This window comes from Onychostruthus taczanowskii, unplaced genomic scaffold (assembly GCF_017590055.1).
Source record: "Onychostruthus taczanowskii isolate IOZ18803 unplaced genomic scaffold, ASM1759005v1 scaffold5, whole genome shotgun sequence".
NCBI lineage: Eukaryota > Metazoa > Chordata > Aves > Passeriformes > Passeridae > Onychostruthus > Onychostruthus taczanowskii.
Genome location: NW_024502568.1, coordinates 3,698,778 through 3,726,723, shown reverse-complemented (window position 1 = coordinate 3,726,723; position 27,946 = coordinate 3,698,778). Strand labels below are relative to the sequence as shown.

At 36.3% G+C, this 27,946-nt stretch overlaps 1 protein-coding gene across 3 annotated transcripts; it reads left to right on the top strand.

Annotated features, from left to right (window-relative positions):
• Positions 1–840: 840 nt before the first annotated feature.
• PDE6C (phosphodiesterase 6C) lies at positions 841–27,446 on the top strand. 3 transcript variants are annotated; one of them, XM_041415690.1, is made up of 23 exons: positions 841–1,516; positions 9,788–9,940; positions 10,047–10,136; positions 10,368–10,508; positions 10,967–11,041; positions 11,130–11,194; positions 11,302–11,368; positions 12,097–12,144; positions 12,351–12,500; positions 13,179–13,322; positions 13,407–13,475; positions 15,649–15,795; positions 16,173–16,280; positions 16,387–16,496; positions 18,542–18,629; positions 20,012–20,112; positions 21,224–21,331; positions 21,902–21,965; positions 22,731–22,805; positions 22,950–23,033; positions 23,890–24,043; positions 25,315–25,317; positions 26,779–27,446. In XM_041415690.1, exons 1-23 carry the CDS (start codon positions 1,037–1,039, stop codon positions 26,844–26,846), a joined length of 2,592 nt encoding a protein of 863 aa, XP_041271624.1. In that variant the 5' UTR covers positions 841–1,036; the 3' UTR covers positions 26,847–27,446. The 3 variants fall into 3 exon arrangements, with proteins under 3 accessions (XP_041271624.1, XP_041271626.1, XP_041271625.1); XM_041415692.1 differs by lacking the exon at positions 25,315–25,317 and having other exon boundaries at positions 26,803–26,846; XM_041415691.1 differs by lacking the exon at positions 25,315–25,317 and having other exon boundaries at positions 26,779–26,846.
• Positions 27,447–27,946: the final 500 nt, after the last annotated feature.

The following is a 27,946-nucleotide window of genomic DNA, read 5'->3' as shown; positions in this document are numbered from 1 at the left end:
CCACATATCTGTACCTATACAGATACGTGGTTATTTATGGTATGTCTGTGACCAGAGGCAAGATTCCCTCTTTGCCTAATGTTTGTCAGTTATTATCCTTTTTGTGCTATTTAATAGGACAGACATCTCCAACTTTTTTTCTGAAGAAAGTGTAGACCCAGACTGGATATTTATGCTTATAGAATAAAAATTTTACTGTTTCCTCAGTTTGAATTTAATCAGCTTTCTGATTTTATTATTTATTTTGGCTTTCTCTTTTTGAAGGAAAAGAAAAAGAATAAGCCATATCTGGCTGTGCTAAGTCACATTCTAATTCTTTTATTCCATATTCACCTAGGTAAATCATTCAAGCACTTGAGTAAGCTCAGACTTCTGTAAACTCTTAAGGACTTCACCCATTTTATTAATGTATAACTTCATATTTATTTACATTCAGTAATCCAATTTCTATCATCTCCTGACTATGTCAAGGAAAGCTAAGTTCTACCATTAAAAAGATTTCTCCATAACATTCTGTTTTCCTGCCCTTAAGTGCCTCTCACTAATACACGTGTGTACGTCTGTGCACGTGTATAATGTGGGGTAAGGATCTGGGTGGAATTTCTCCTATGAAGTTTTAATAGAAATTTCTGTGTACAGTATATATACAGTGAATGAAGGACATAACATACAGGTACACATATCTACGTATCAGACAATTTTACAGGAATTAATTGTTTAGTTTAAAATGCTAAAATGACTCTCTGAGGATTTATGAGCTAAGAATGCTCAGGGGTTTAGTGTCCTGACATCTCTTTAATTAGCGGTCTCCAAGATCTCACACTAAGAAGATGCTAAGCCAGTGCCTTCTGTCATACCTCAAGAGTATCAGAAGGCTTGGGAGCCACAGAGGAAGATGAATGTATTATATCTGTGAGCTATACAATATGTACGAAGTACATTTTTCTTACTAGTAACAGGTTAGGACTTCTTGCTGCCATTCCTGCTTTGATGGTGATGCGGTTCTAAAAGAAATCCTAAGAAAAAGCCAGCAAAAATGGGTGAGGTAAATAAAGATGCCGTTGAAAAATACTTGGAGAACAATCCCCAGTTTGCCAAGGAGTATTTCGACCGAAAAATGAGACCTGAAGTGGTGGGAAGTATCTTTAACGTGAACCCTGGAGATGTGAAGGAAGGAGTCAGCTTCAAAGACATGTCCCGTCTGGAGGAATGTAACATAATTTTTGAGTTGGTAACAGAAATTCAGGATGAGGCATGTGTTATGGAAAAGATGGTGCACAAGGCCCTGCAGAGGCTGGCACAGCTGCTGGCAGCTGATCGGTGTAGTCTGTTCATGTGTCGTTCCCGAAATGGTACTCCAGAGGTAGCCTCCAGGATTCTTGATATCACTCCAACTTCCAAATATGAGGAGAATTTGGTGAAACCAGAAAATGAGACTGTTTTTCCTCTGGACATTGGGATAGTGGGATGGGTTGCTCATACCAAGAAGTTTTTTAATATACCTGATGTGACAAAGGTAAGTGACTTTTCTTGGGGAATGGGGTTCTGTGCGTTCGTTTATGCAGCTTCCTGCCCAGGGCTTCATGTAAAAAGTTGTTCTTTAGAAAAATCTCAGAGACAGAAATCCAGACCAATAACATGAGAAAAGCATCAGCAGAGATGGCTTAAAATCCAATAGAACCACAAAAAGTAGCCTAGTTCGGTGTTTTCAGTGTCCCTGTAGTAGTTGTAATGTCAATGACTACAATAGTGGAGGAGAATATTAGGTTAATAGAGACTATTAAATACCTGAGTTTCTACTGAACAAGGCAGGCTTGTATTCTGTTTTCCAGTATGGGCTTGCAAGTGTTTTCTGATACCATTTCATGCTCCCACGCATGCATCTCTGAATCATTTAATTTGCAGCTTTTGTAATGAAGATGTATCCTTATTAGTAAGTGAATGAGGACAGGGGAAGATGATGTCAACATATATGTTCAGCTTTAAGTCAGTGTTTGATTTAAAATAGGTTTGATTTTGAGTATGTCTGTATCCAGGGTTTTCGTTCAAAACCATCTATAGAAGAAAATTATTGAGTCAGAGCTGTTCTGACATTTTTGAAGTTCCTGTTGAATCTGTGCTGAATCACCTTCTTTCTTTAAGGTGCTGATAAGAGTTTATTTATTACATTATTTATTCATTTAATTTAAATATTAATTATTATTATTTATTACAAACATTAGTTAAAATGGTGAGTGACCTAACAAAAGTGAAACACGCATGTGTGAGGTCTGCTTTAGAAAGAGCTCTGAAATACAAGGGGACGTATTTCAAACATGCTTTGAATTTTAAGATTTCCTTAAAAATAACTAACCTTGCATCATCAAAATGCTGGCATCTTCATTTCTTTTTAGTCCTATGTTGAAAATCTGCACATAATCAAATGATACTAAGATAATTATCAAGACGGCAGTATGGATTCTCAGTATTTGCTATACAGTCAATTTAAAGTTCCAGATTATTTCGGAGATAGAAACCACTACAGTGTCCTAAGCTCCATGTAAATAATCAAAATATTTATACACTGCAATTAACTGTGTTTTGTAGGAGGTAAACAAAATTTAATATCTTTTGTCATGCTAAAAGTTATAAAGGACTACTTTTAAAGCTCAGAAACATATGAATATTTATATATAGGAAAATAACATTCCAATATAGAGTAAACTGCCTCAGGTGTAAGTAGGAATCACAGGGGCTAACAGAAGACTGTCTGATTTGAGAAAACCATCAGTTCATTTTCAACTGACCACTAATATCCTTTCTTCAATGGCTGCTGTTCTGACAAGAAGTGTCTGATTTATTGCCTCTTACCACCACGTGGGGAGATTGGAGGATGATCCGTCCAAGTTCATAAGACTGATTACGTGAGAAAAGATCAGAAGGATCAGGGAAGATGTGCCTCCTACCAGACACTGCACCTCTTCTTAATATCATTATGTCAGAGGTGCCCAGAGCAGGGCTAAACAAATATTTCTGTGTTTGCAATAGGATTTGTTCAAAATTTTGTGACAAGTGTTATTTATACATGCTTAAGTAAGGGAACTTTTCTGTCCATCCAATCCTGCTAGGTGTTTTGTGCTCAGAAATTGATTTATGTCAGTTGAGTATCTGTTATTATTCAATCATTCTAAGGTAATCTTTACTTAGGCACCCATTTACTCTCTTAGGATTACTGAGGTCTATGCCATTAGGCACACATTTAAAAATGCAATTCAACTATGGTGCCATTCATCTAAATTTGGTAACTACATATCATCAGAATATTGACAGTTTATTACATAATTGTAAAACTCCCAGAGACTTCTGTGGAACCAAGGTTTGATATTTAAAATCAACCCTAAAGATCTCAAAAATGTCAGGATTTTCATTCTTTGTGTACAAAAAGTCAATGTCCACGTTCATACTCCTCACACAAGCAGAGGTCCCAATTATGTCACCAGAATCTTTATCTCCATAGCAAACCCAGAACTACAGCTTGAGTCACTAATGTTTAAAGCATATAATTAGTCCATGGCAGCAGAAATATGCAGCCAATGAAGTCTTTATCACATTTTAGAAAGGATAATTATTTTTCAGTTCTACATCTACGCTTCAGTCAAACAAGATTGTCTGCTACCCAAATTATGAACAAAAAGTGACAGGAAGAATTAAGCCAGAGAAGAATTTTTCCCCTAGTGCCTTGTCAGAATACAAAATGCACAATGATTATTTCTAGTTGGCTGTAATGCTTTAAAAATGTTATTTCTATCCACTTTTTACTGTTGACACAGTCCATATCCAAACAGCATAGTGTTTTTTAAGTCTTAAGTACATGACAACATTGACAAACGCATGATGTGACATTTTCATGCTTCAACCATTACCCCTTTATAACAAAAGTAAATGCAATAAAAGATCACAACAGCAATAAATCATTGCAAAATAAATGACTCCACTTTTAGTGCCTGGTAACCAATTCTTTAGGGATTATCTCCTTCTAACTGGAAAGGTACCAATAAACGTGAGGAAGCTCCTCATCCTGACTAATGCTCCAGAAAAGAAAAGCGGAGGAAAAGATACAGACCTTTGATAATTAACTTAGTAGTCAGTCTCCTCCCCACAAGATTATGGACCTGTTGACTGTAAGAGATAATAGTGTTTAATCCAGGATTTAATAGTTGTGAGAAAGGGGAGGCCAGGCAGGATCATTACCCTAATAATTTGTCTCACATTATTCACAGTGTATAGCAGATTATGTGCCTCAAATATTACAAAGTAAAATAATAGGCTACAAAAATTGGGTATGTCCATTAATATTCTTTTAACAGCAACTGATAACACAAACAACATTATAAAGGAGAGTACAATTACCTTACATTTTTCTCCAAGTCATTATTTCCAAATAAAACTAAGAATTAAAAAATACTTCTACAAGCAGTATGTCTTTTTTGGGGAATCAAAATCTCACATTCTCAGCTTGTAAGAGCCAATAATAAAGACTTTATATATTTGCTCTAATCCATAACCTATTTCAATTATTGCACTGTTCCTTTCAAACTCAAAGGTATTTGAAAACAAGGATTTAATTAAGGACTGGAAATTCAATAAATAATATTATTTGTTTTAGTTGAGTATAAAATTATAAAAATGGTGGGAAAATGCTTCAAAAGAAGTGAAGGCTTTTGGATTAGATCCATAAAGGGGCTGAAATATTTTGATGTTGAAATAACTAGCCCTCATTTTTAGAGGTCTTGCACTGGAATTCACAACCCCTAGTGAAGTGAAGAAACAAGAGACCATGGGAGATTCCAACTCAAATTAGGCAGCCAGAAGAGTGATTGTTGTGGCACCCAATCTAACCACTGGACACCTATGGTACAGATCAACTTAAACACATCTTCAAGTTGCAAGCACTGGTGTCATCCCTTTGTAAGCTGATCCAGCTTCAGAACAGCAGCTCTACACTTTAACCCAAGAGTGGGAGAGACTTTAATTCCAGGCCTGTCTAAACTGACAGGAGTGTCAGATTAATGTGGATGTTCTGGTCCCCAGACTCCAGGCTGTCTGAGATAGCTTTTTGCATGGCAAGAATATGCACTGTAAATGTCTGCTCCTCCATTTTATCTTATCTTGACAATCAACACCAGACTGTTAGAAACTCATACTCAACAAATATTAACTGGAAAAATGGAAACACATTCCAATCTACTATAATGGCAAAGATTTAGTCAATTTACCAGAAAATATTTTAATACAGGAATGAATTCCTATTCATTGTTTCTTCCAGAAGAAAACCCCAACCAATTCTTTCCTTTATTTGCTATTCTAGCAGGAAAGTTTCCAAAACTGAAGAAAAAAGTACATTACAAATTAAAATTAAAAGTTCCCTTTTATGTAATTTTCTTGTTTCATGTGAAAAAGCATTTAATATAATACAAATCCAATTTTAATAAGTTGCAAAATAGTCACTATATATGGCAAATAACAAGCAAGCATTTCAGTGATATAACTCCAGTCATGTTGACAATAACAAAGTGAATTTGTTCTGTATTGCTAGTAAGTTACATCTTAAAATGAATTTACATCCCTGACAATACATAATTTTTGGAATGTGGCCTAAGAAAGGGTCAGGTAGATGGTAGTATGGGCTTTTTATTTTCTATTCATGCTCAGTTATATCATTATGAAACAAAAACATGTGAGTTGAAATCAGACTAAGTAGAAGCAAGAGATGAAGTATCATAGCAAATTAATACCACCTATCAAGTGGTTAAAATTTTGAGAAATTTGAGCCAATGCAAGACAATCAGTGGAAGAACAAAATATCAGGAAGAGAAGAAAATACTGTAGAATTACCAGAAAGAAAACAAAAAAAAATGCAAAAAAATATGTGCAGATTGAGCTCATGTATCCAACACAGAACTTCCCACCCAATAGGAGCAAAATAGTCGTAACTGCAAGGGGTCACAGTAACCCCTTCTTCCTCTGTGCTTTACAAGGGAAAAGAGGTGGAGGAAAACAGGGATCTGCTATCTTGGCCCCTTCTCCTCACCTGCAGGATTAAGTCTTATCCCTTGTGTGTGGGGTCACTTCAGCTGCAGCCAGCAATGCAGGGAGGAGTGGCTGCAAAGGTGCCTGGCAGAAAAGGACCTGGGGGCGCTGATCAGCAGCAGCGAACTCCAGCCAGCAGTGCCCAGGTGGGCAAGAAGGCCAAGGGCTTCCTGGCTTGGATCAGAAACGGTGTGGCCAGCAGGACTGGGGCAGAGATTGCTGCCCTGTACCAAGCACTGGTGGGGCTACACGTTGAATCCTGTGTGCAGTTGTGGGCACCTCACTACAAGAAACATATTGAGGTGCTGGAGCATCTCCAGAGCAAGGTGACAAAGCTGAAGGAGGATCTGGAACACAAGTCCTGTGAGGAGTGGCTGAAATAGCTGGGGGTGTTGAGCCTGGAGAAAAGCAGGCTTAGAGGGGCCTTATCAATGTCTACAAATCCCTGAAAGGTGGGGGTCAGCCTCTTCTCCCAACTAACAAATAATAGGATAACAGGAAGTGGCCTCAAGTTGTGCCAGGAGATGTTCAGATGGGATATTAGGAAACATTCCTCCATCAAAAGGGCTGTGCTAGCTGGTCATGCTAGCTAGGCTCTGGTGCTGCCTTCCTGCAAATCCAGGATATGTTGTATATCTTAGAGCCTATTTAAAGAACTGATCATTGTATAGTAAATGGCTTGGAATCTCAACAGTAAATGGAGCTAGTAGGAAATGCCAGCAAATGCTCTACAGTTAGGGACTTAGCAGCAGATTTCCTTTCCATGATTTCTCTTTTAAAGCCTATTTTGTGATTTAACTGAGAGCTGAATGTTCAAAACAGTGTTCTAAAAGATAGTTTTATTCATAAGATCAGGATCAAGTAGACTAAGTGTCCAAATTCATATAGCCATGGAAGGACGAAGATGTTCTTCTGGCTCTGGTACTGCAGAACACATTTCTTGCTTATTCATCTATGAACATGATTTCTTAGATATTGTGAAGAGTGGTTTTCTTTGGGAAAAAGAAAGCGCTTATGCTTCCAAGAGAAAATATTTTTACAGCTCTCTTGGAAACAAAGGCTTCAAAATTCCTAGAAAGGTTCCAAAACTGCTATATAAAATATCCAGTAGTGAAAAGCCTAAATCTAAGCACAATGTTTTGCTCATATATGCAAATCATGGGAGACAGGAGAATTTGTATGTGCTGTGGGAATGCTGCCAATTCATTACAACATATTTTTATCTTTCTGCTTCACACTATCTAGGTACAGGATGGCTTGTGGTTACTAAACTTTCTGTTTATTAACAGAGACTTGTATTAAAATGTTTCTATCCTTTGCACAAATTTCACGACCGGTGCTTCTTCTGAACACTTCTGATTACCACTGCTTGTACCTTAATTCTGGCATTATTAAAGAAAGTAAGACACGGCAGCTGAATCCTGCTGATTCAGATAATTTAGTGTCTACAGATCCTTTTGAAGTATCCAGAAATCCAGGAGTGTCTGAAATGTTTATTTATTCCTTCACAGCAGAATACAGTACCCTAAACCCAGGAACCTGGGCCTCACCAGGAACGCTAAATGCTCTTAGTGACACAGAGGGACGTCAAGACAGGGTCAAGTTACCTGTCTAATTTACTGGGATTTCAATGGCTGAGACAGTCAGAAGTGCAAAACCCAAAGCTCAATACCACACCCAAGTCCAGAACGGTTTTGTCAGTAGCTAATAAATCCCACAGAAAACCGAATATTTCCATGTAATAATATACTTGTTTAGCAGGCTACAGAACAGTCTTTGATTCTCACACAGAAGAGACAGATTGCCTGGCATTTTCTCTGGATGTCTGTTACAGGAGATGCTCCTATGCCTTTCTCTGAGAAAAAGAGAAAATAACAACTCAGAGAGTTTGCTGGAAACAGAGAAAGCGTCCCATTTTCACATGGGCAATATATTCAAAAGTGGCTTCACTTTCCAGGGACCTAAATAGAGCCTGATACATTGAATGAGATTTATGGGGATGACACAGACTGTCCTTAAGGGAATAAATTCTCTGTAAGAGAGCCCAGGGCATAAATACAATATTTAAGAGTTACTTCCAGACATTTAATTTGTTTCACTGAAATGCAGCCCTAGAAGGAAATATAAAATGCAAACATAACAGATGGACTGCCTAAAGACTATGAAAAACAAGGAAAAAGCCCAAACCCTAATATTTTGATGACATAATAAAATTCTGTCTTTCTTGTTAGAGCTGTATATGCTATAACTCAACCTATACTAGAAACAATTGCTAGAGGGAAGTAGGGCAAAAGAAAGTTAAAAGGAAAAATCTAAATAATAGACAAACAATATTAATTCTGCCATTTCCAAGCATTGTCATGCTTGATTTTATATCCTAGAAAATGCTTATTTGTTTGGGGTTTTCTTTAAACATCTTTATGTATAATCTATGAAAGCTGAAGTTCCATTATGAGGCACCCTGCAGCATTCTCCAGCCTATCAGCAAGGAAGACCCCTTGGGATGCACCACGCAGATGCCAGCTGCCTAAGCTGAGGCAGTAATGAATGGCAGCAGTGTCTGCCAGCTCTGAGCATAGACATTCAGTGTAAGTGAGTTAGCTGAGTGCTCATCTCTGAGGAAGTTTGAGTACTGACGTGTTAGCAGTGAAATGTGAGGGGACAGAAAAGGCTCTGTGAAGACAGAGTCTGGCTACTTTAGCTGCTTAGTAGAACCACGGCATTTCAATATAAATATAACAACAGATTTCAAACCTCCAACTCATAACTCACCTCATTCAGATGTATTTTCTTAATAACATAACAAAACATAACAACTCTTGACAAACAGATTTCCCTGAAAATGTTTAAATCCCTTTTTTATTAAATTAAAGAGAACACTAAAGCCTTTGAAGAAAACACCAAGATTTTTTTGGATATGAGGAAATAAAACAGTTATCCATGAAGCATGAACTAGCTTCTCAATATTTTTACATTAAAAAAATTAAATAATCGCTTTTGCTAAACCCTCCTCAGCATTTGGTTTTGAGAATGAAAATATAAATACAGAGTATTGAGTTGTGGCTCATTCATTAGTCACATAGCCTTATTCCCACTAGATCACACACTCAAGAACAGCAGCTCTGGTCCTGTATCCTATACCTACATCTCTCCTTTCACCTAGAGAGCCTGTAGAGCTGGGAGCAACAGGGAGGGGAGTGTGTCAGACAGGAAGGAATAAGAGACAGGCTATCTAGGTGAATACTACTGGGGATGCTTCTCTGCCATAAGTATTTTATCTAGGACAGGAGGTGCTTTTAAATATTGTATGAGGGAAATGCAGAATGAATTTTATTTACTGAAATAATTAAATAAAAATAAATATTAACATAGTTATGAAGTAGTTCTCTAAAACGCAAGCTATATATATTAGATTCCCAGGTAGTCACAAGATCATATATTTCCCATATTTTTAATTCCTCAGCATTATAATAAAGACCTGCACAAAACTAGGTTTCAGAAGCTATCTTCATAACCAATGCCTTGGTTAGGCTTGTACGTATAACTCTGCAAGATCAAGTTAAGTAATGATAGTGGTTTTTTTCAAATACAAACCTACTGCACTGTGAAACAGTGCTCACAGCATTGTAAACATCAGTTACCAAATAAAATGATCATTTGCTCTTGGCATGGTAATTGTTGTGCATTTAACTTGTGATTTTTTTCCCTTCTCTTTCAGAACAACCATTTTTCTGACTTCATGGACAAAAAAACTGGTTATAAAACAGTCAATATGTTGGCAACTGCAATTACACAGGGTAAAGAGGTGCTTGCTGTTGTGATGGCACTCAACAAAATTAATGCCCCTGAGTTCTCAAAAGAGGATGAAGAGGTAAAATGTCACACAATAATACAGTTTTTAGTTCAACAAGTAGTTTGAGTGACTGTATATCTTAATTTAATAATTTTGTTTTATTTTTGATCTTTGTCATTTTTAGGTATTTAAAAAATACCTCAACTTTATATCTTTGATGATAAGAAATAATCATACGTCATATCTCCACAATATCGAATCACGAAAAAGCCAGGTATAGAAGCATTTTTTAATAAAAATACTTCATTTTCTCTGAAACAATTATCATTCCCACCATTTTATATTCTTGCAATCTTATTGAAGTAAGGATACAATCTATTTATTATTTTTAAAATTTGTTAACAGTGATGAACCTTATCATTTCATTTTTGAATGCCTAGGATTCATATATTTATGTTTCCTTACTGTTCTGAAGATTATCTTCTTTCTCTTTTGTTGTAAATAGATGCTTTTGTGGTCTGCCAACAAAGTATTTGAAGAGCTAACAGATATAGAACGACAGTTTCATAAAGCACTGTATACTATTCGAATGTATTTGAATTGTGAAAGATACTCTGTTGGTCTGCTGGACATGACTAAAGAGAAGGTAAAAACTATTTGTGCAACTTGCTAGAAACTCCTAACATGGAGTCTCCAAGACACAAAGTTCCCATGCTTTCTAACTCAATGGGATAATTTATTTAAAATCTAACAATGTTACAAAGATTGCATGCAAAATATAAATATGGCAAAGGATACAACCAAAATAAACATAAAGGCCAATTCTGAAATAATTTTTCATATTCATGATTCCATGCAAGAAAGGATAGACATGCAGGCCTGATTATTGCTTTAGAAATATCTGCTAAAAAGACAATTAAGCTGTACAACTATTTAGGGATAAGATTAGCCTGCAATTTGCTGGCAAACATTTCTTGTCTGGAATATAATGTCCATAGTAAACTAAGCAGAAATACAAATTAAACTGTAATTCACAGATGTGATGTTACCTATGAACACAGAACTGACTTGTTTTTCCTTTTTCCCTGTGTATCATTTTCTCAGGAGTTCTATGACGAGTGGCCAATCCGGCTGGGGGAGGCAGAGCCTTACAAAGGCCCCAAGACACCTGATGGACGAGTGAGAATATTAATTTTTCTTTTCATGAATCTTAAGCTTGATATTGAAGTTCTACAAGTCACCTAGATGTTTTTATATTTTTATGTAGGAAGTCAACTTTTATAAGATTATTGACTATCTGTTACATGGACAAGAAGAAATCAAAGTCATTCCGTGAGTATTCACTGGCAGGTGGTGAAATGTGTGGTAATTTGACATTGCTGGGATAGAATAGCATGCCTACATTGTAGAAATAAATTAATTTCATTGTCTCTCAAAAGGTCACCTCCAGCAGATCACTGGTGTCTTGTCAGTGGATTGCCAACATATGTGGCTGAAAATGGTCTTGTAAGTTCATAACAAAACTAAAAACTAGCATTTTAAATCTTGCAGTTGTTCTGATTGAGCAAAAAAACCACCAAACCTCCCCATGACCAAAATCCTCTACAAAAATACCATGATGCCTACAGTGCCTTTGGTTACTAGTGAAATCATTTGAATCAGTATTTTGGATGGAGGCAAGGCCTCAGCACAAATGGTGAAAACAGCAGGATAATTTCCCTCAGATTGTGGTGATATCAGAGGAATAACATGTATGTCTGATGTCACTTTCCAGGTGTGCTAAATGTCACAAAAAATGTCAAAGTAAGAAAATCATCACATGCAAGGTTTTACATTTTTCTTAATTTCCTATATCTTCTTGCATAGATGTACGTAATTCAAAGCAGGATGTATGACACCTAGGAGTAATCCTGTAGCATTTTTAATAGAGCCCTTAGTACTCAATTATTTCTTTCTGGAAACCCCCATGCCATTTTTTGAACTGGAAGTTATTTTCTTAAGCATTATGCTTTTGCACTGTGAGACACTGAGGGACTTTGCTACAAACATTCCAAAATTATGTCTGTTAGAATAACCACATCTAATTTAAGAGAAACAGTTTTAGTTTCTGTAGCTAGCTAGGATGCTCACTATTGTTAGCTTAGAAAATAAATATTCCTTTTAAAAATATTAGACCAAGTTTTGATGCACATTATATTCCATTTCAACAATGTGTCATTTTCTTTATGCTGCAGATTTGTAACATGATGAATGCACCAGCAGATGAATACTTCACATTTCAGGTAAATTCAGTAATGTTAATAATTATAAATTTTGTAGAAAAGTATTCTAGTGCTTGTCACTAATTGGTTATACATTGATTGCATAAATAATTTCTCATTTGATTGTGATGCACAAAAAACCAAATTTTTGTTTCATTGCTTTTGTCCATAGTTATATTATTACTTTCAAAGAAATACACATTTTCTGGTTTTTGGTTTTCCTACAGAAAGGACCAGTGGACGAATCAGGATGGGTTATCAAAAACGTTTTGTCATTGCCTATTGTCAACAAAAAAGAAGAAATTGTGGGAGTTGCAACATTTTACAATAGGAAAGATGGAAAACCTTTTGATGAGTATGATGAACAGATCACTGAAGTAAGCTTAATAGGATTAGAGGGTTTGAGGAGCTATGTGATATTAAAAAAATATTGTAGTAAAAAGTCATTTTTATATGTCAAAAATTTTTCAAATAGGCCATACTAACATCTAGCCAAGTGTCTATCTTCTTCACGATGCAGTTTCTTAAGAATCTGAGATTTTACCTCGCTTTATAAAACTGAAAATTTTCGAGTGATCATTTATATTCCAGCAATAAACAAAACTTGCTTATAATTTTACTTTTAATCTTTTCACTTTTTAATGATGGTCAACATCTCCTAAGTACAGTGGGTAAGCAGGTATGGTGTGCTGCTTGCCAGTGGATGCCAAGCCTGTGACCATGGGAGTTCACAGAGCATTCATAATCGCATGCACTCAGGCAAGATAAGATGCTACACAGTGTAGCCAAGTCCACCCACTTGACTTAAGCTTCATAAGCCTCAAAGTCCTGTACATAAAATGGGAATATTAATTACTTAATGTGCCAAATGTCATTAGAAGCTGTGAGTGCTAACAGAACTGGCTGAAAGAAGATAAAGTCCTATAACAAGCAGAGTGGCACCTTGCTTTTCAAAGGACACTAACAGAAATGGGACTTTAAGAAAACTAAGTTCAAAATTTCAGCTTCATTCTGTTGTCATGGCATCATCTCTGCTTCACTTGACTTTGTTGCAGACTCTCACACAGTTCCTGGGTTGGTCTGTTTTAAATACTGACACTTATGACAAAATGAACAAACTTGAAAACAGGAAAGACATTGCTCAGGAAATGCTTATGTACCAGACAAAGGCCACCCCTGCTGAAGTGGAATCTATCCTGGTAAGTTTCTGTCCACAGCCACAAAATTAAAATAGGAAACTTACTACACAAAACCTGTATTTTCTTACTCTTTTTCATTTTCAGAAATACAAGGAGAAATTGAATGCAAAAAGTTTAGAAGAATGTGACCAAAAGGATCTCATCAGGATTTTGGTAAGTCATTAAACTGAAAATTCAGGTGGTGTATTTATATCACAGAGTAATGTGTTCTCATCATAGAAAAGGTTGTGTATGGCAAAATCCTGATTAATACAATCAATGTTAGTTGATCTAACATTGTTCCACAGGCTAAACGGAATTGATTTAGTAACACATCCTCAACCTCTCCTCTCCTTTGTGCAGCCCCCACTGCTACTCACGGGGAAGCATTCTGTCCCAAATGTATATCAACACACTTGGACAGTCAGAGTTACACAGACATTTTTATATTAATTAACATTTAAAGTGTTAAATTTCTTAAAATATTCATAGGGAAAATGCTGTATCTATAAATGCATTTAATTTATTTAATTCTGAAAATAAAAGAAAGGATATTGTGGCGAGGCCACTTTCATTGTAGGTAAGAGAACATAGGTAGGAGTGTCCAGTGGAACAAACTTACTTTCAGATTATTTTTTCCTGCATTTCCATAGGCAGAGAAGTCTAAAGACAGTGACCTGTGACTCCACAGTGACAAAACAGATTTGACATAATGAGTGCTCTGCTCTACTACTCTGCTACTACTAAAACAAAAATGAGTTTATAGTGCAGTCCTCTGGCTGCCTTAGTATTTCAATCTAGAAAGGCATTGTCTTTGGAAGAAAGCTCCTATTTTTGCCTATTTAGTGCACTTCAACATTCCTGGAGCACATGAATTGGCCTACTTATCTGAAAAAACCTCAAATTCAGAGCAAAGGCGTGCTCTGAATGAAAACACTGAATGAATTTCCACTGTTAATGGATCAAAACACAGCTAGGCTGAAGAAAAAAGGTCAAAATACACACAAATCTATTGACTTCCAGTACCAACCACTTCACATATTTCCTCCTATTATACCACATTTGCTAATGTAGACATAGCCACAGGGAAAAGATCTCATTAAACTCTTTTTAGTTATGTATATGTGCATGCTGGAATGCATTGGTGTTAATGTTTTACTTGCTTCTACACAACAGATGCTCACACAGCTTGCAAGTGATGAAATAAAAAAACACCAACAGACAGTGTGTAGCTTCACATGCCTTTTAAAGGAAATTTAATTTAGTGGCATGAAAATCTTCAAAAAATAATAGACATTATAAAATTTCTCCATGGGTAGAGCAAAATCTGATTATTATGATACAGGCTCTAAATTTAAAAGCATAATACTGGTATGAATTTTTAAATCTACAAAAACCAATTTGTTCTTTCAACATTGTGGAGTCACAAATTCAAAGGTCTAATATCTTCTGCACTGCCAAGGCTACATGCAAGTGCTTTATCCTATTATAAGACCTGGAATCCCAGATAACTAATAGGATAAAGCAGGTGTTTCTAGATCTGATGATTCACCAAGTAATGGGTCTTAAACAACACTGGTCTATGTTTTTTTGTCCTTGATCTCAGATCTGCGTAGATATAAAGGAAAAACCCAGGGAGAAGGAAAGGGATGATCAGCCTTATTCATCGAAATATATGCATACATTCAGTCATCTTTTTTCTTTCTCTATAAAGTGAAGATCCTTTATAGACTAATAAAAAGGAAGAGAAATATTGTGGTAATATAAGCTATTTTTTGTGTTGCATCAGACTTCCTTGAGTAATTCTTGTTTGGATGGGAACACATTCTTTAAATATGATACTGGTCTCCCTAGGCTTTGAGAGACATGAAGAGTGTCAGACAACAGTTTATTAACAGCACTATTACCAGTTAGTGCTGTTAGTGAACTATTCAGTGTGAATCTGTATCATATATACAAAATAGGCAATTTAATTTGGTTGAGAAAAAGATGAATGTAGCCTTGAGATCAGGCTAAAAGTGGGAGAATCATAGGATTTTATACCAGGGAAGAGAATTTCCAAGGACCAGGATTTCTAAACTAAGGAAATGTTGAGATGGTTGCAACACATCTTGTTGGAATTCAGAGTAGGAATTGCTCAAGGCTTTTATCTATTTATTTTGAGAAGAAAGCCAGCAGTATCATGATTGTATTTCATAATTTAATACACATTAGTTCATACTGACACCTGAGACCTTTGAAGACATAGTAAGCATCCTTGAACAGAATTTCTACTGAAGAAAATTTAAAAAGCTTTTCCAACTTTGTTCTTGACAGAAAACCCCTTGTTTCTGATATTTCCTAATAGAAAGAAGAATTACCTGATCCAAAAGATTTAGAACTGTATGAATTCCGCTTCAGTGACTTCCCTGTTACAGAGCACGGCCTGATAACTTGTGGAATACGACTGTTCTTTGAGATAAATGTTGTTGAAAAATTCAAAGTCCCAGCTGAGGTCTGGTTTATTTTTCTTGTTTATATTTATTTTTAAATAGAAGAAAAATAGCTGGTTTTACATGCTTTACTCTAGAAGTAGGCAATACTAAAAATATTAATAGCATGATTAACAATCTTCCATTCTCAATGAAACATTTACATATTTGTCAGAAAAACATCAAATTAATCCTGAAATGTGTAAGATAGGTAAGGAATTAAATCCATATGCATCTATGTAAGAAAAAGTTGCTGTTTCATTGTTTAATTCAATGAAAAACATTTCTTTTCAAAGAACTTGCAAAATTAATTAATTTCATATTATATTCTAGTTATTTAATAGCAATTCCTTTGTTCTGTTTCAATTAGCAGCTGTCTGCTCCCTTTTGTTCCCAACAGGTCCTTACAAGATGGATGTACACAGTCAGGAAAGGTTATCGGGATATCACTTACCATAACTGGAGACATGGATTCAATGTGGGACAAACAATGTTTACTCTGCTGATGGTAATGTTGCTAATATTATCCCCAAATCCATTAACTAGTATTCTTTCAACTCCAGATGGAAAATTCAGGAAGACACACACTCAGAGTTGCCTTTTTTCTTTTACAGACAGGAAAAATAAAGAAATACTATACTGATTTAGAAGCCTTTGCCATGGTTGCTGCTGCTTTCTGCCATGACATTGATCACAGAGGGACCAATAACCTGTATCAAATGAAGTAAGTATAAGTGATCAAAAATGGATATGTACTCCCTTTAGTGGAAAACAAATTTTAAAATGTCAAAACTTGCAAAAATATAAGGTATCTATTCCATACTCATCTGGCATGAATAAATAATTATGCTATAGAAGATTTCTGTACCAGAGCAATTCAGGCAGCTGAAACACAAAGACAAAATGCAAAGGCAGAATCTTCGAAGGATCTCCTGAAGCTGCAATCCATTTTTAAGACTCTAGCTTTTTAAAACTCTAGCAATGCTTGGATTGCAGCAGACAGAGCCTCATGTGCATGAGGACACAAAGAAATTAGTAAAGTAAATTAAAATCCATAATTGGATTACTTTTTTAAGACAGGGCACAAGCACTTTTCTGGAATGTGATCCAAAATGTAATATAGACAAGGGCCAGTTTAGAGTGAGACAGAATTTTTTGCTCTGTTTTCCACCGTCTAATTTGACTAGTTCAGTTGTTCTTCCTCACACTCAGTTTCCTGATATAGGTCCTTTCCTGAGGTGTAATCCCCTATGTTATACAAAAGTCTGAGTCAACAAGCTTGAGTTCTACTGCTGGGTCCACAGGCCCAGAAGTTACACATCGTGAGGTTCAAGCTTTGCAATTCATGCTGTAATATATTCTGAGAAAACAGTCCAAAGGATTTCTTTGAGATTTTTACCTTGTTTTTATGGAAAAAATATTAATTAATTTAAATTTTCCCTTGTATTAAAACATTATGTATCATGGTGAGAGCCACTCTTCTCCTGAGGAGTAAACATCCTACCATTTAGTACTTTATGTGACCTGTGTGGGCTTGTATCCGTGTGCTAGCCAGAGAACACATTTCTCAGAATGTAATATGTATCAGAAGCTTACCATTTTCTGGCTAGTTTCCACCAACCGTATCTCCAGGGTGATTGATCCTACCCCTCTGACCCTGAATCCACTGCTCACATTTCAGCCTTTTCAGCCTGAGTGCTAGAGCAGTGACGCAAAGGGATTTTCTGATTATTCCCAGGGATTCTCCAGGTGACGTAGGAAGGAGAATGACAGATGCTGATTCTTATTCAATGGGCTGCCTCTCATCCAAACAAGTTTAAGGGGGGTTGTAGCGGGTTGGGTTTAAATCTTTCCACTGCGGTCTTCCCTAGATGAAAGCCCTCTACATGAGATCATATGCAGTAAAGCTATTTATAGAACTCATCAGGCTTTACCACGACAGTCCTAATCACATCAGAAAACAGGGGTGCCATGTAGCAATCCACCTTGGGTTATCTGGGAAACAGAGCTATAAAACGAGGGGAAAGGGAGGAAAATACACTTCCAAACATGTAGAACTACCTGAAGCCCATGTAAGTAGGATGCTTCTCCCTTTGTCTCACAACCATAATCTGATGTAGAATTTCCTCTTCTTGAAGCTTGGTCCAATGTCAGGGGAACACTTTAAGACCTGTGGTAAAACAGAACAAACCTGAGCTATCAGGACTTTGCTGTCCATAAAAAGGCAATTTTGGGGGAGTGAAGTAGCCCAAGAGCATTAGAGGAATTAAATTCCATTATATTGTGTGGTGTAAAACCAGCACATTCTGTTACTTGAGATTTAAGCTACAGTTAACTATAATCCTAGGGCACACAGCCGGGTCATTACAGATGTAAAAGAGTTCAAAAGCCATGCAGCAGAGAATAAACACTAAAAGAGGGATAAAGGCTACTTTTAAGGTACCTAAAAGGAGCATAGATTAAACATCAAAACTGAACATGCAGGACAAAATGAAGGCATATTTTAAATACCAAAGTTTTTGAGTTTTGAGGCATCTAACAATGACTTTGACTTTAGTGGGCACTGAACACCCAGTGTTCTCCAAGTTCCATCATTGCTCAGCCACAAAAATGAAGTGAAGCAAGTTAGGGTTTTTTCTTTGCATCATACCAATAGCTAATTTATACAGATTACACTATCATACCAATAATATGAAACCTGAATAAAAATTATTGCCTTCAAATTATATATATATATAATACTCTAAATAATTGCTTATTTTTCCACAGGTCAGCTGCTCCCCTGGCGAAACTTCACGGCTCTTCCATTTTGGAAAGGCATCACCTAGAGTACAGTAAAACCCTGCTACAAGATGAGGTGTGTCATGGACCTTCTGCTCACACCAACAAACACTGAAGATCCAATTAAGTTACAGTATTCCAAATTTCACTGGGTCTCATGGATTTATCTAGGTCCACATAAGAAATGCCAAAATTCAGAAGTTTAAGAAAAATTCTTATACGTTTTCCACTTTTAGAGAAACATCAGTGATTCTTTCTGGAACAGATTCACCTCAGATAGGAAAGCTTCTCCTCAGGGCCTCGCTCACACTTCAGGTTTTTTCTGTTTGCACAAAACAGCTAATATGGAAACCAAAGCAGAAAATGTTTTATATACACACACACACACACACAAAATCCTGTCACTAAGCGGCTGTGCCTGGTTTATGAGGTCTGAATTCAGCTGCAGGCTCTGGCAGCTGAGGAACAAAAGATGTCCGTGGAGAGGTCCCTTGCCCTCAGGCCAAGACCTGCCCCACACCCCGGCTGGTTAACAGGGCCGGGAATGGCAGCTCCATTACCGCTGTTCCTGCACGGGGCAGCCGTCCCCAGCTGCCCTTCCCGGCAGCGGGGGTGTCGCTCCCGCCGCATCCCCCGGCTCGGCTGCCCCTCAGGGCCCTGCTCCTCCGCTGGGCGCCGGCCACCCTGCCCTCAGCGCCAGGCTCTGGCCCGGCGGCTGCAAAGCACGCTATTTACACTCTCTGCCAGGTATTTCTGGAGGGTGGCTTAAGAGCAAGGCATGCACATGTGCACCTCTCCATCCCTTGTTTGCCGCAGAAGGGCAGGCACCCACTTCACCCTCATTATCCACTTCTAATCCCTGTGGTGATGCTGTTGCCTGACTTCATGAGGCCACGGGATAAATCCTTACGCTAAGCAGTAGCACTATGTTAATAAAAACCTAGAAGGTTTATGATATGAAAATAAACAAACATTTCCCTTTATTGATGGCGATGTACTTTGTCAAATGTGAGATGCCAGGGACTGAGTCCTGCTCTCAGGCAGAGCAGCTGGCAGGACCTCTGGAGGCTCTCACAGCAGCATCACTGTGCCCTGGCTCACGCAGGCCTGGTATCTCTGCTAAAGAAGGAAATAAAACCAAGACACTTAGGAAAATGCTATATGATGCACTCATTCCCTATGCCTGAGGAAAAGGACATTGTACCATGGTAGGTCCCACACATTGCTGCAGGCAATTGTGCCAACCCAGTTTAACGGGAAGAAAAGGGGAACTGGGAAGATTTAAAAAGTCAGGAAAATGAGGTTAATGGAATGTGAATTTTTATTTTTTATCATTATTTTAATTTAAGGGCTGTAGTTGGCCAATTTTGTTACCCTATTCTGTGAAACAATCTGTATAGTACAAACCAAAGACAGTGTTATAAAAGGAATTGAAATCCTAAACTTTCCACCTTGCAGAGTTTAAACATCTTCCAGAACCTAAATAAGCGCCAGTATGAAACCGTTCTGCACTTATTTGAAGTTGCAATAATAGCAACTGACTTGGCTTTGTATTTCAAGTAAGTACTAAATTCTGTATAATTTCCTACTGAAAAAAATCAGTCCTACTGAATGTATAACTGTAGTTTTTAGTTGTTTATATGCAGCGTACAAAGATGTTTTTATGCAGACACCAGAGCCCTATTTAACATTGTCGTTGAGTCTAATTCTTGCAAAAACCAAGACATTCTTAGTTTGATTATAAGCTTTCAAATTAGAGAAGGCATGAATGTATATAATACTTAGTAGGTTAGTACATTTAGTAGGCGATTCCAATGTACTTTTAGTTACAGCAAACACTATATTCCAGAAGTGTGGATTCAGTAGCCTGATTGTAAGGTTGTGTGCATGTGTGACATTTAACATACCATACAACAGATACTCAGAGTAAGCAGAAGCATGCTGAAAATGAAAAAAACCTGTCAGACATCCACTGATCCCAGTGCTAAATACTCCAAATTTCAAACAATCAATTCTATTCTTAAGTTAGTGAATCAATGTGCTTTAATAATGGGTATATTCTTTAAAGACATGTGGAGACTTTTGTTTTATGACTGGGACAATTTAAAGTCAGAAGACAGGTAAAAATTCAGGAAATTGTTTAACAGCAGTTATTAAGATTTAGAGAAGAGTAATTACATTATTTCATTCATTCAAAGAACAAACTAGAAGATTTAGAAGCAATAGCAAGACAGGCTTATGTTTTTGATAGTTCTTTTCAGTCAGGTCTTAGTAACTCTTAGGATTTTTGATGGGAGGGAGTGGCAGAGCATCTATTAGTATTTGCTTCACTTTTCCCAATTCATTATGTTACAGGAGGTAACAAACATGTAATGCTAAAAAATGAGAATGTCATCCCAAAGAGTTTAATCTGAAGAGGTGGGAAATTGGTTGTTTCTTTGCCAGGAACTCTGACATATTATTTCACATGCCAGTGGTATGTAACAAAATCGAAGTGTCTAGGTTACCTAAAAAGTTTGCATTCTACAGCAGGGAAGTATTACTTTGATACTACTATGACTAGGATGGTACTTAGGAAAAGCACAGATATCATTAATATGATTTTATATTTTGTTTTTAATGCAGGAACTCACATTCAGTAATATATGCTTTATTGGTTTGTTTTAACAGGAAAAGAACTATGTTTCAAAAGATTGTGGATGCAATTGAAAAAATGGAAACAGAAGAGCAGGCAATTAAGTACATATCGATTGACCCAACAAAAAAAGAAGTCATCATGTAGGTGGTTAATATTTTACTCCTTATTCAATCAATTATCTAGGACTAGATTTTAAAAGAATTTGGGGCCCTAAACATGCAAATTTAGATTTACTGCTATTGTCCAGTGATGAGCACAACCATGATTTTAATTTAGAAACTGATGCCTATAATCTTCTTAAAATGTGCAAAATATTAATTCACTTGGCATCTTAAATTCCTTAAAACCTAGCCCTTTTATTTTTTTATAATCATCCTAGCACTGGATTGTTAGGGTTGGTAGAGACCTCTGGAGATCATCCTGTCCAACCCCTCTCCCAAGGCAGGGTGACCTAGAGCAGATTACACAGGAACTGGTCCAGGCAAGTTTTGAATGTCTCCAGACAGACTCCACAACATCCCTGGGTAGCCTGTTCCAGTGCTCTTCTACCCTTAATGGACATTTGTTCTTCCTCACAGGGAGGTGGAACTTCTTGGGTTTAGTTTATTGCCATTGCTCCTCACCTTGGTGTTGGGCAGCACTGAAAAGAGTCTAGTATCATCTTCCTGACACCCAAAACTATACTCTTGTTTTTGTTTCTGTTTTCAAAGGGCTATGATGATGACTGGATGTGACCTGTCTGCAATAACCAAGCCCTGGGAAGTGCAGAGTAAGGTAGGTACTTTTGAAGTAGAAAATACTGCATTTACTCTCTGTTTCATTGTCCATTTGGTGCATGATCAATTTTAAAAATTAACTTATTATTACTTGATGCATATTTAAGTACCTGTTGCTTCCAGAAAAGAACCTCTACCTTTCTGTCACTGTGAGAGTAGGTGGTCAATGTCTCAATCACTCTACAGTTGTCAACCCTTCTCTACTTGTTCTTCCACTAAAACTGGCTACCCTTAAATATCACTCAATTACTTCTTTGCTAGACAACTTTTGCTACTTTCCAGCTATTTTTTAAGGCACAGATTTAACAACAGTGTGGTTTGAATTGTGTCTATTCTGTAGATCTTGGTGCCATTGCAAAGCAGCTTAAACACACTAAAATACTGTAATACAGAGTGGTACCTATGTACTTAAGCACTCCAGTATTTATTGACCATCCTGCTGAAGCTCATCATTTAGCCTTACAGGAATAAGTTTTAACAAAGCACAATCAAAGTAGAACTGCAAATACTTGTTCTTCTAAGTTATACACATTACAAGTATTACAAGACTCTTATATTGCTAATATTGCCTTGTTTCTGTTGGCAATAATCTGTTATTTACTCAGCATACATCAAAATATTGCTAGGGATAATTTTCTGGAAAAAGTCTTAAGTAGACCAGACAGCGTATGTAGGTTTTTTTCACATTTTTTGGAAAAGCTTGTTTTATTTATTTAAATGTACTATTTTCTGCTGACAATTCCACTGAATTGTACCTCTTCAGGTTGCTCTCATGGTCGCAAATGAATTCTGGGAGCAAGGTGACTTGGAACGAACTGTGCTACAGCAACAACCTATTGTAAGTACTAAATAATTTCACTGTGTTTAGCAATATTAACTGTTATTAAAACATTGACTAAATAATGAACCATGATGCTTATGAGAACACTATACTAAAAAGCACGATATCTACATATTCTAAATTACTGCTCTTTTGTTCTAGCCTATGATGGACAGAAACAAAGGAGATGAACTACCTAAGCTGCAAGTTGGTTTCATAGACTTTGTGTGTACATTCGTGTACAAGGTAAGAATTTTCCTTTGTTTTCCTGTTCCAGCAGTTTTGATGGCACAATTAGTGATAAGATGTTGCAGTAAAAAATTCTAGACAGCAGCAGTACTCTTGGTCACAGGGTGAACCACTATCATAGCCACCATAATTTTCAGTATTTTGTTACATCAAAGAATTGTTCCCATAGAAGAAATTTAAGAGATGTGAAGCAAATTCATAGAGGAGGAAGACCCCAGTGACACTTCAGGGTGCTAAGGATTTGTTACTGCCTGGAAAGACTGAGTTACAAAGTCCAGCTTGATTCTTCCTAGTCCCATTTAATAAAAGCAAGCAACGTGGATAGTCACAGAAAGCAGTTAATAACACAGCAAAAGAAATAGGAATATGCAAAATTTGGGACATAGATATGCTGTTTCTTTTATAAGGCACTGAAATGTATACATTCTTAATCCCTGTCTAGTTTTTAATATTATCCAAAAATGCCAGGCAAAAATGTGATGTGATTTTTTAACATCTTCAGAAATATCCTCATCTGCTTGGCATATATTACAGGATAATAAAATTGTATCCTGATGCTGATAATCATATGATAAAATATCATGTATCACAGTTGTATTATATGAATCAGGCTATCATGTGTAGGATTAGGGAAGATATTAAAATGTGCAACATATAATTACAATATTTTCCTAACAGACTATGTGCACAATAGGGCATTATTATCCCAACACAATATTTCCAACAATATGCCTTGGAATTAGATGTAATAGAAAAATTAAATGTTTTCTCAACAGTATTTCCACAATTTCAGACTTAACAATTAACCAGTGCTTACAAATTTCTAATTTATTAATTTCAATTGCTTGTACAGGAATTCTCAAGGTTTCACAAGGAAATTACACCTATGTTTGATGGTCTTCAAAACAACAGAGTTGAATGGAAAACACGAGCTGATGAATATGAAGAGAAGATGAAAGCCATTGAGGAACAAAAGAAAAAGGAAGAAGAAGCAGCTGCCCAAAAAGGTTAAGTAACTTCTTAAGTTTTCATTTACACATATTTTTATGGTTGTCAACATATTCTCTCTCTCTCTCTCTCAAATTCACACATGCAGTGCAGTTGTGCAATATAAACTTTATGCTAATGGTATGCAAGTTCTGAATTAGCCAAATTAGGTTTATCTTACTTGAAAGAGAAGTAACCTTTAAAGACTACACAAATCCAGTACATTGACCTCATTTTCTGAACTGCAGAATTATATAATATGACCACCAAAAATGTGAAGGGAATGTAACATTTCTTCTACCTAAAGACTTAAAATTGAATGTAATTAAACCCTTGCTTATCTTAAATACAAGACATGTATCAAAATTCTGCATGGCATCAGCCCCAAATGTATTCAGGTACTTTGTTTTCAGTTGAAAATGAAAAACATAAGGGAACAGAGTATGCATTTGGAACATAAAAAAACAGTGACAATGCCCACTTCTCTTCCAAGTTTAAGATAAAGCTTTTGGCTCTAGTTCCCTACCGTCAGTTTCTTGGCTGAAATACATTCTCTTGTACAACAATTCAACATTAATCTTCCAAAGACAGACCAAGTCCTAAAACTGGAAGCATGGTTCCGCATAGCATAACCTAGAAGAGAATCTGATTTTATAGGAACTTGAAAGCAGTCACTCAAGTGTAAGAGTGAAATGAGTCAGTTACTTTTATTCTTTGTATTGCATGTGGAGCAGCAGGTCTACAGCTCTGCCAATCGATTGAGATGACTGAAAAGGTTCAAAGATGAAAAAAAAACATGTGTGATTAAAACAGTGATATATGGTCAGCTAGTTTGAAGAAGAAAAGTTAGTTTACTCTGTGTTTCACACATCTTTAAAACATAAAACTGTACTGAATAATTTATTTGTTAATCAGTATCTGTGGGAAATAGGTGAGTATTCTTCACATTTCACACAAAAGAAGCTATTCAAGGCCACCCATCAAGTTACTGCCAGTGTGTGAAATATTTATAGGCTCCTACAGAATTGATACTACGTTGCAATAAAAGTAAATGTAAAAAAAAAATCAAAAATTTGTTGCAAAGTAGTTTAAGAAGTACTGTAAGTTACATTATTTAATCAAAGCAGATTTTTGAAAGAGAAATATTTTGGTCTGCTCACACTGTGATACTACTTACACACATTTTCACCAAAATTCCACTCTCCTACTTGCTCCCAAATTTATTTTCAATTACACTTTCTTTTTAAAAAAAAACATATAATTTTAAGATTCATTTATTGCTGAGAACTAGCTGGTTGTCAGTATGGAAAAAGCATTTTTTCCTTACACTGGAACATAACCATCTGATCTTTACAGAAATACCAGCAAAACAAAACAAAACCTGGGACCTCCTTACACAACTTCAAATCTCCTTATACATTTGCTTTCTCAGCAAAGAATACTACCAAAAAATGTTACCCAAGTCAGATCCAATGCTCCTAAGGATAACCTTCTTAAATAAAAATGAAATAATCAATTTAGGAAGAGTCAGTTATTTCTAGTCTCACTTGGAAGTTAGAACCATCATACATGATTGGTGTTTGGAATCACTTCAAGTAATTGAATTAAGAAATGTTTTCCTTAAAGGAAAATAGGAAACCTTACACAGGCAAGCGTGAACAGACTGATTTGCAGAACCTAAGGATCTGGTCTTTGCATATCATAACTGGCAACACAAAAAAGAATTATTCTGCATCCTTTAAAAACATGCAATGGAATGAGGCCATGGGCATTTGTGAAGAACAGTTCTGACCCTGTCAAATGAAGGTCATGTAAATATGTGGGTTTGTTAAGTCAGTTCATACAAACAAAGATTTGATACATGCTGAACCATGGTGGTTTCTCTAGAACACACTGACCTGGCTATTCTTAGCCATTCAGTAGACACAAAATAAACATGTTTGCTGAACCACTACAGTGGAAAGTTCAGAACTGAAGTAAAGAAAAATACAGTATTAAACTGAGAAAATCAAATACATAGTTAGTAACATAGTGTTGATTATATCCACAAATTACAGAGGGTAGGACACTGATCATGTGACATGTTTCAATGCAGGTGGAAAGGGTCGAAAATGACCTAAGTACATGGTGATCCACAGCTTTCAAATGTAAGTTTTAATTCTAATATTGGTATCTTACCTTAAGTGAATCTGGAAATGCAGTTTATTACATTGAAAGAATCTTAACTATGACCATCTGTGGAATCATTTGAGAGAGAGTTACAGAATCAGTAGCTGTAAATAAAAACATGAGAAGTGTCTCTCTCTTAATTAGTATTTACAAAGGGATTCATGCAGGGTTGGAAAAAGGTTTATGCAGTTAGGTCAAATTAAAGTTTTTGTATCATCTGCTTCAAACATAGATTCACGGATTATATTGATTCAAGAGTTTCTTTCTTTTGCATGGCTTGCATACCTCAGTTGTGTATGTGTGGGACAGTCATATATTTTAAATACTGAAACTTTCCAGTAAGAGTGGTTCAGTGTGTGTTTGGTCCCTTGACAAATGTTGCTATCAACTCCTACACTATATACACATATGTATATATAACGTGTCATTGTTTCTTATTCCAATATCCCAGACAAGCAGTGAAATTTCAGACAGCCAAACATACAAAATATGCATAAAATAAAAGCAGCACTCCATAATAAGGAATTAGAGCAGCTAAAATTAACAGAAAATACTCATTTTACTTTCCTTCCTTGTTTTTTAACAGAAAGTGCTGCTGCAGGTGGTGGAGGTGGTGGTGAAGAAGGAAAATCCAAAACATGTGTAGTTTTGTAATTCTTTGTCTCAGACACTGTTCCTGCTACAACAAAGACATCTAGAAAGAACTTCAATGAGCCCCAGTGGATTTCTGCTTTGCATAGAATAGTATAGATCCATCTCCTAATTCTCTTAAACACTTGCCATTTGTTGGAAATAATTTTTAATGGATTAAAAAACTGTTACAATTAAAAACTGGAAAAAATAATGGTGCAAAATGAGTTAACTGTGTGCTCTAGGCATTTTTTCATGTCACTCAATTTACATAGAGAACTTTTATTAAGATATGTAATTTCTACACACTGTCCAGAAAAAATATAAATAGTCTTGACAGATGCTATATGAAATTGCTGAATGAAACCTACGATGTAAAATTCAAACTAAAAATTGCAATATTTGTAACTTGGATATTTAGATTTTTATATTATGTGTATTTCCTTAATCTGTAATTCTGTCATTTTCCTTCATTTTCAATACTATATAAAGTCCTACAGTAAAACATTTCTTTCATCTTAGGAAGGCACAACACAATTCCCTAGCTCTTGTCTATAAAAAGCAGGCCCATGGTACACTGTATTTTTTCCAAAACTACCAATGATAAATCCGTAAATTATAGCCTTTTGATCACATGCAAAGCAGAAGTAAAGCACATCAAAATTCCCAATACCTGTGCTTCTACAACCAAGTAGACAGACTACACACAAATGAGCTCTTCATGAACACTGATCTTCCCCCCCAGCCTTTGGAACAAGCTCACTCCATACCTTCCACTCGGGAAGCCAGCTCCTCCTGTGGATGGAGGAAGGAAAATGGCCACTATGTTAGACACAGACCTGAGTATTCACTGGAACCAGTTTCAAATCTAAGGAGATGGATGTCAAATGCAACTCCTGCAATAGAGAAATTCAAGTCAGACTCAATCCTGCCACTTTTCCTGCTCCTTTGAGCAAAGCAGATCCATGTTTTTTTTTTCTTCTGAAGGACCTTCCATATCCATATAGAAGGAAGAATGAGTGATTTGCTCATTCAGGCTTTATAAACCTTTTTAAGAATGCTCTATGAACAGAGATACTGTGTACATTTATCACTTGAAATTAAAGGAATCTACAAAAAAACTC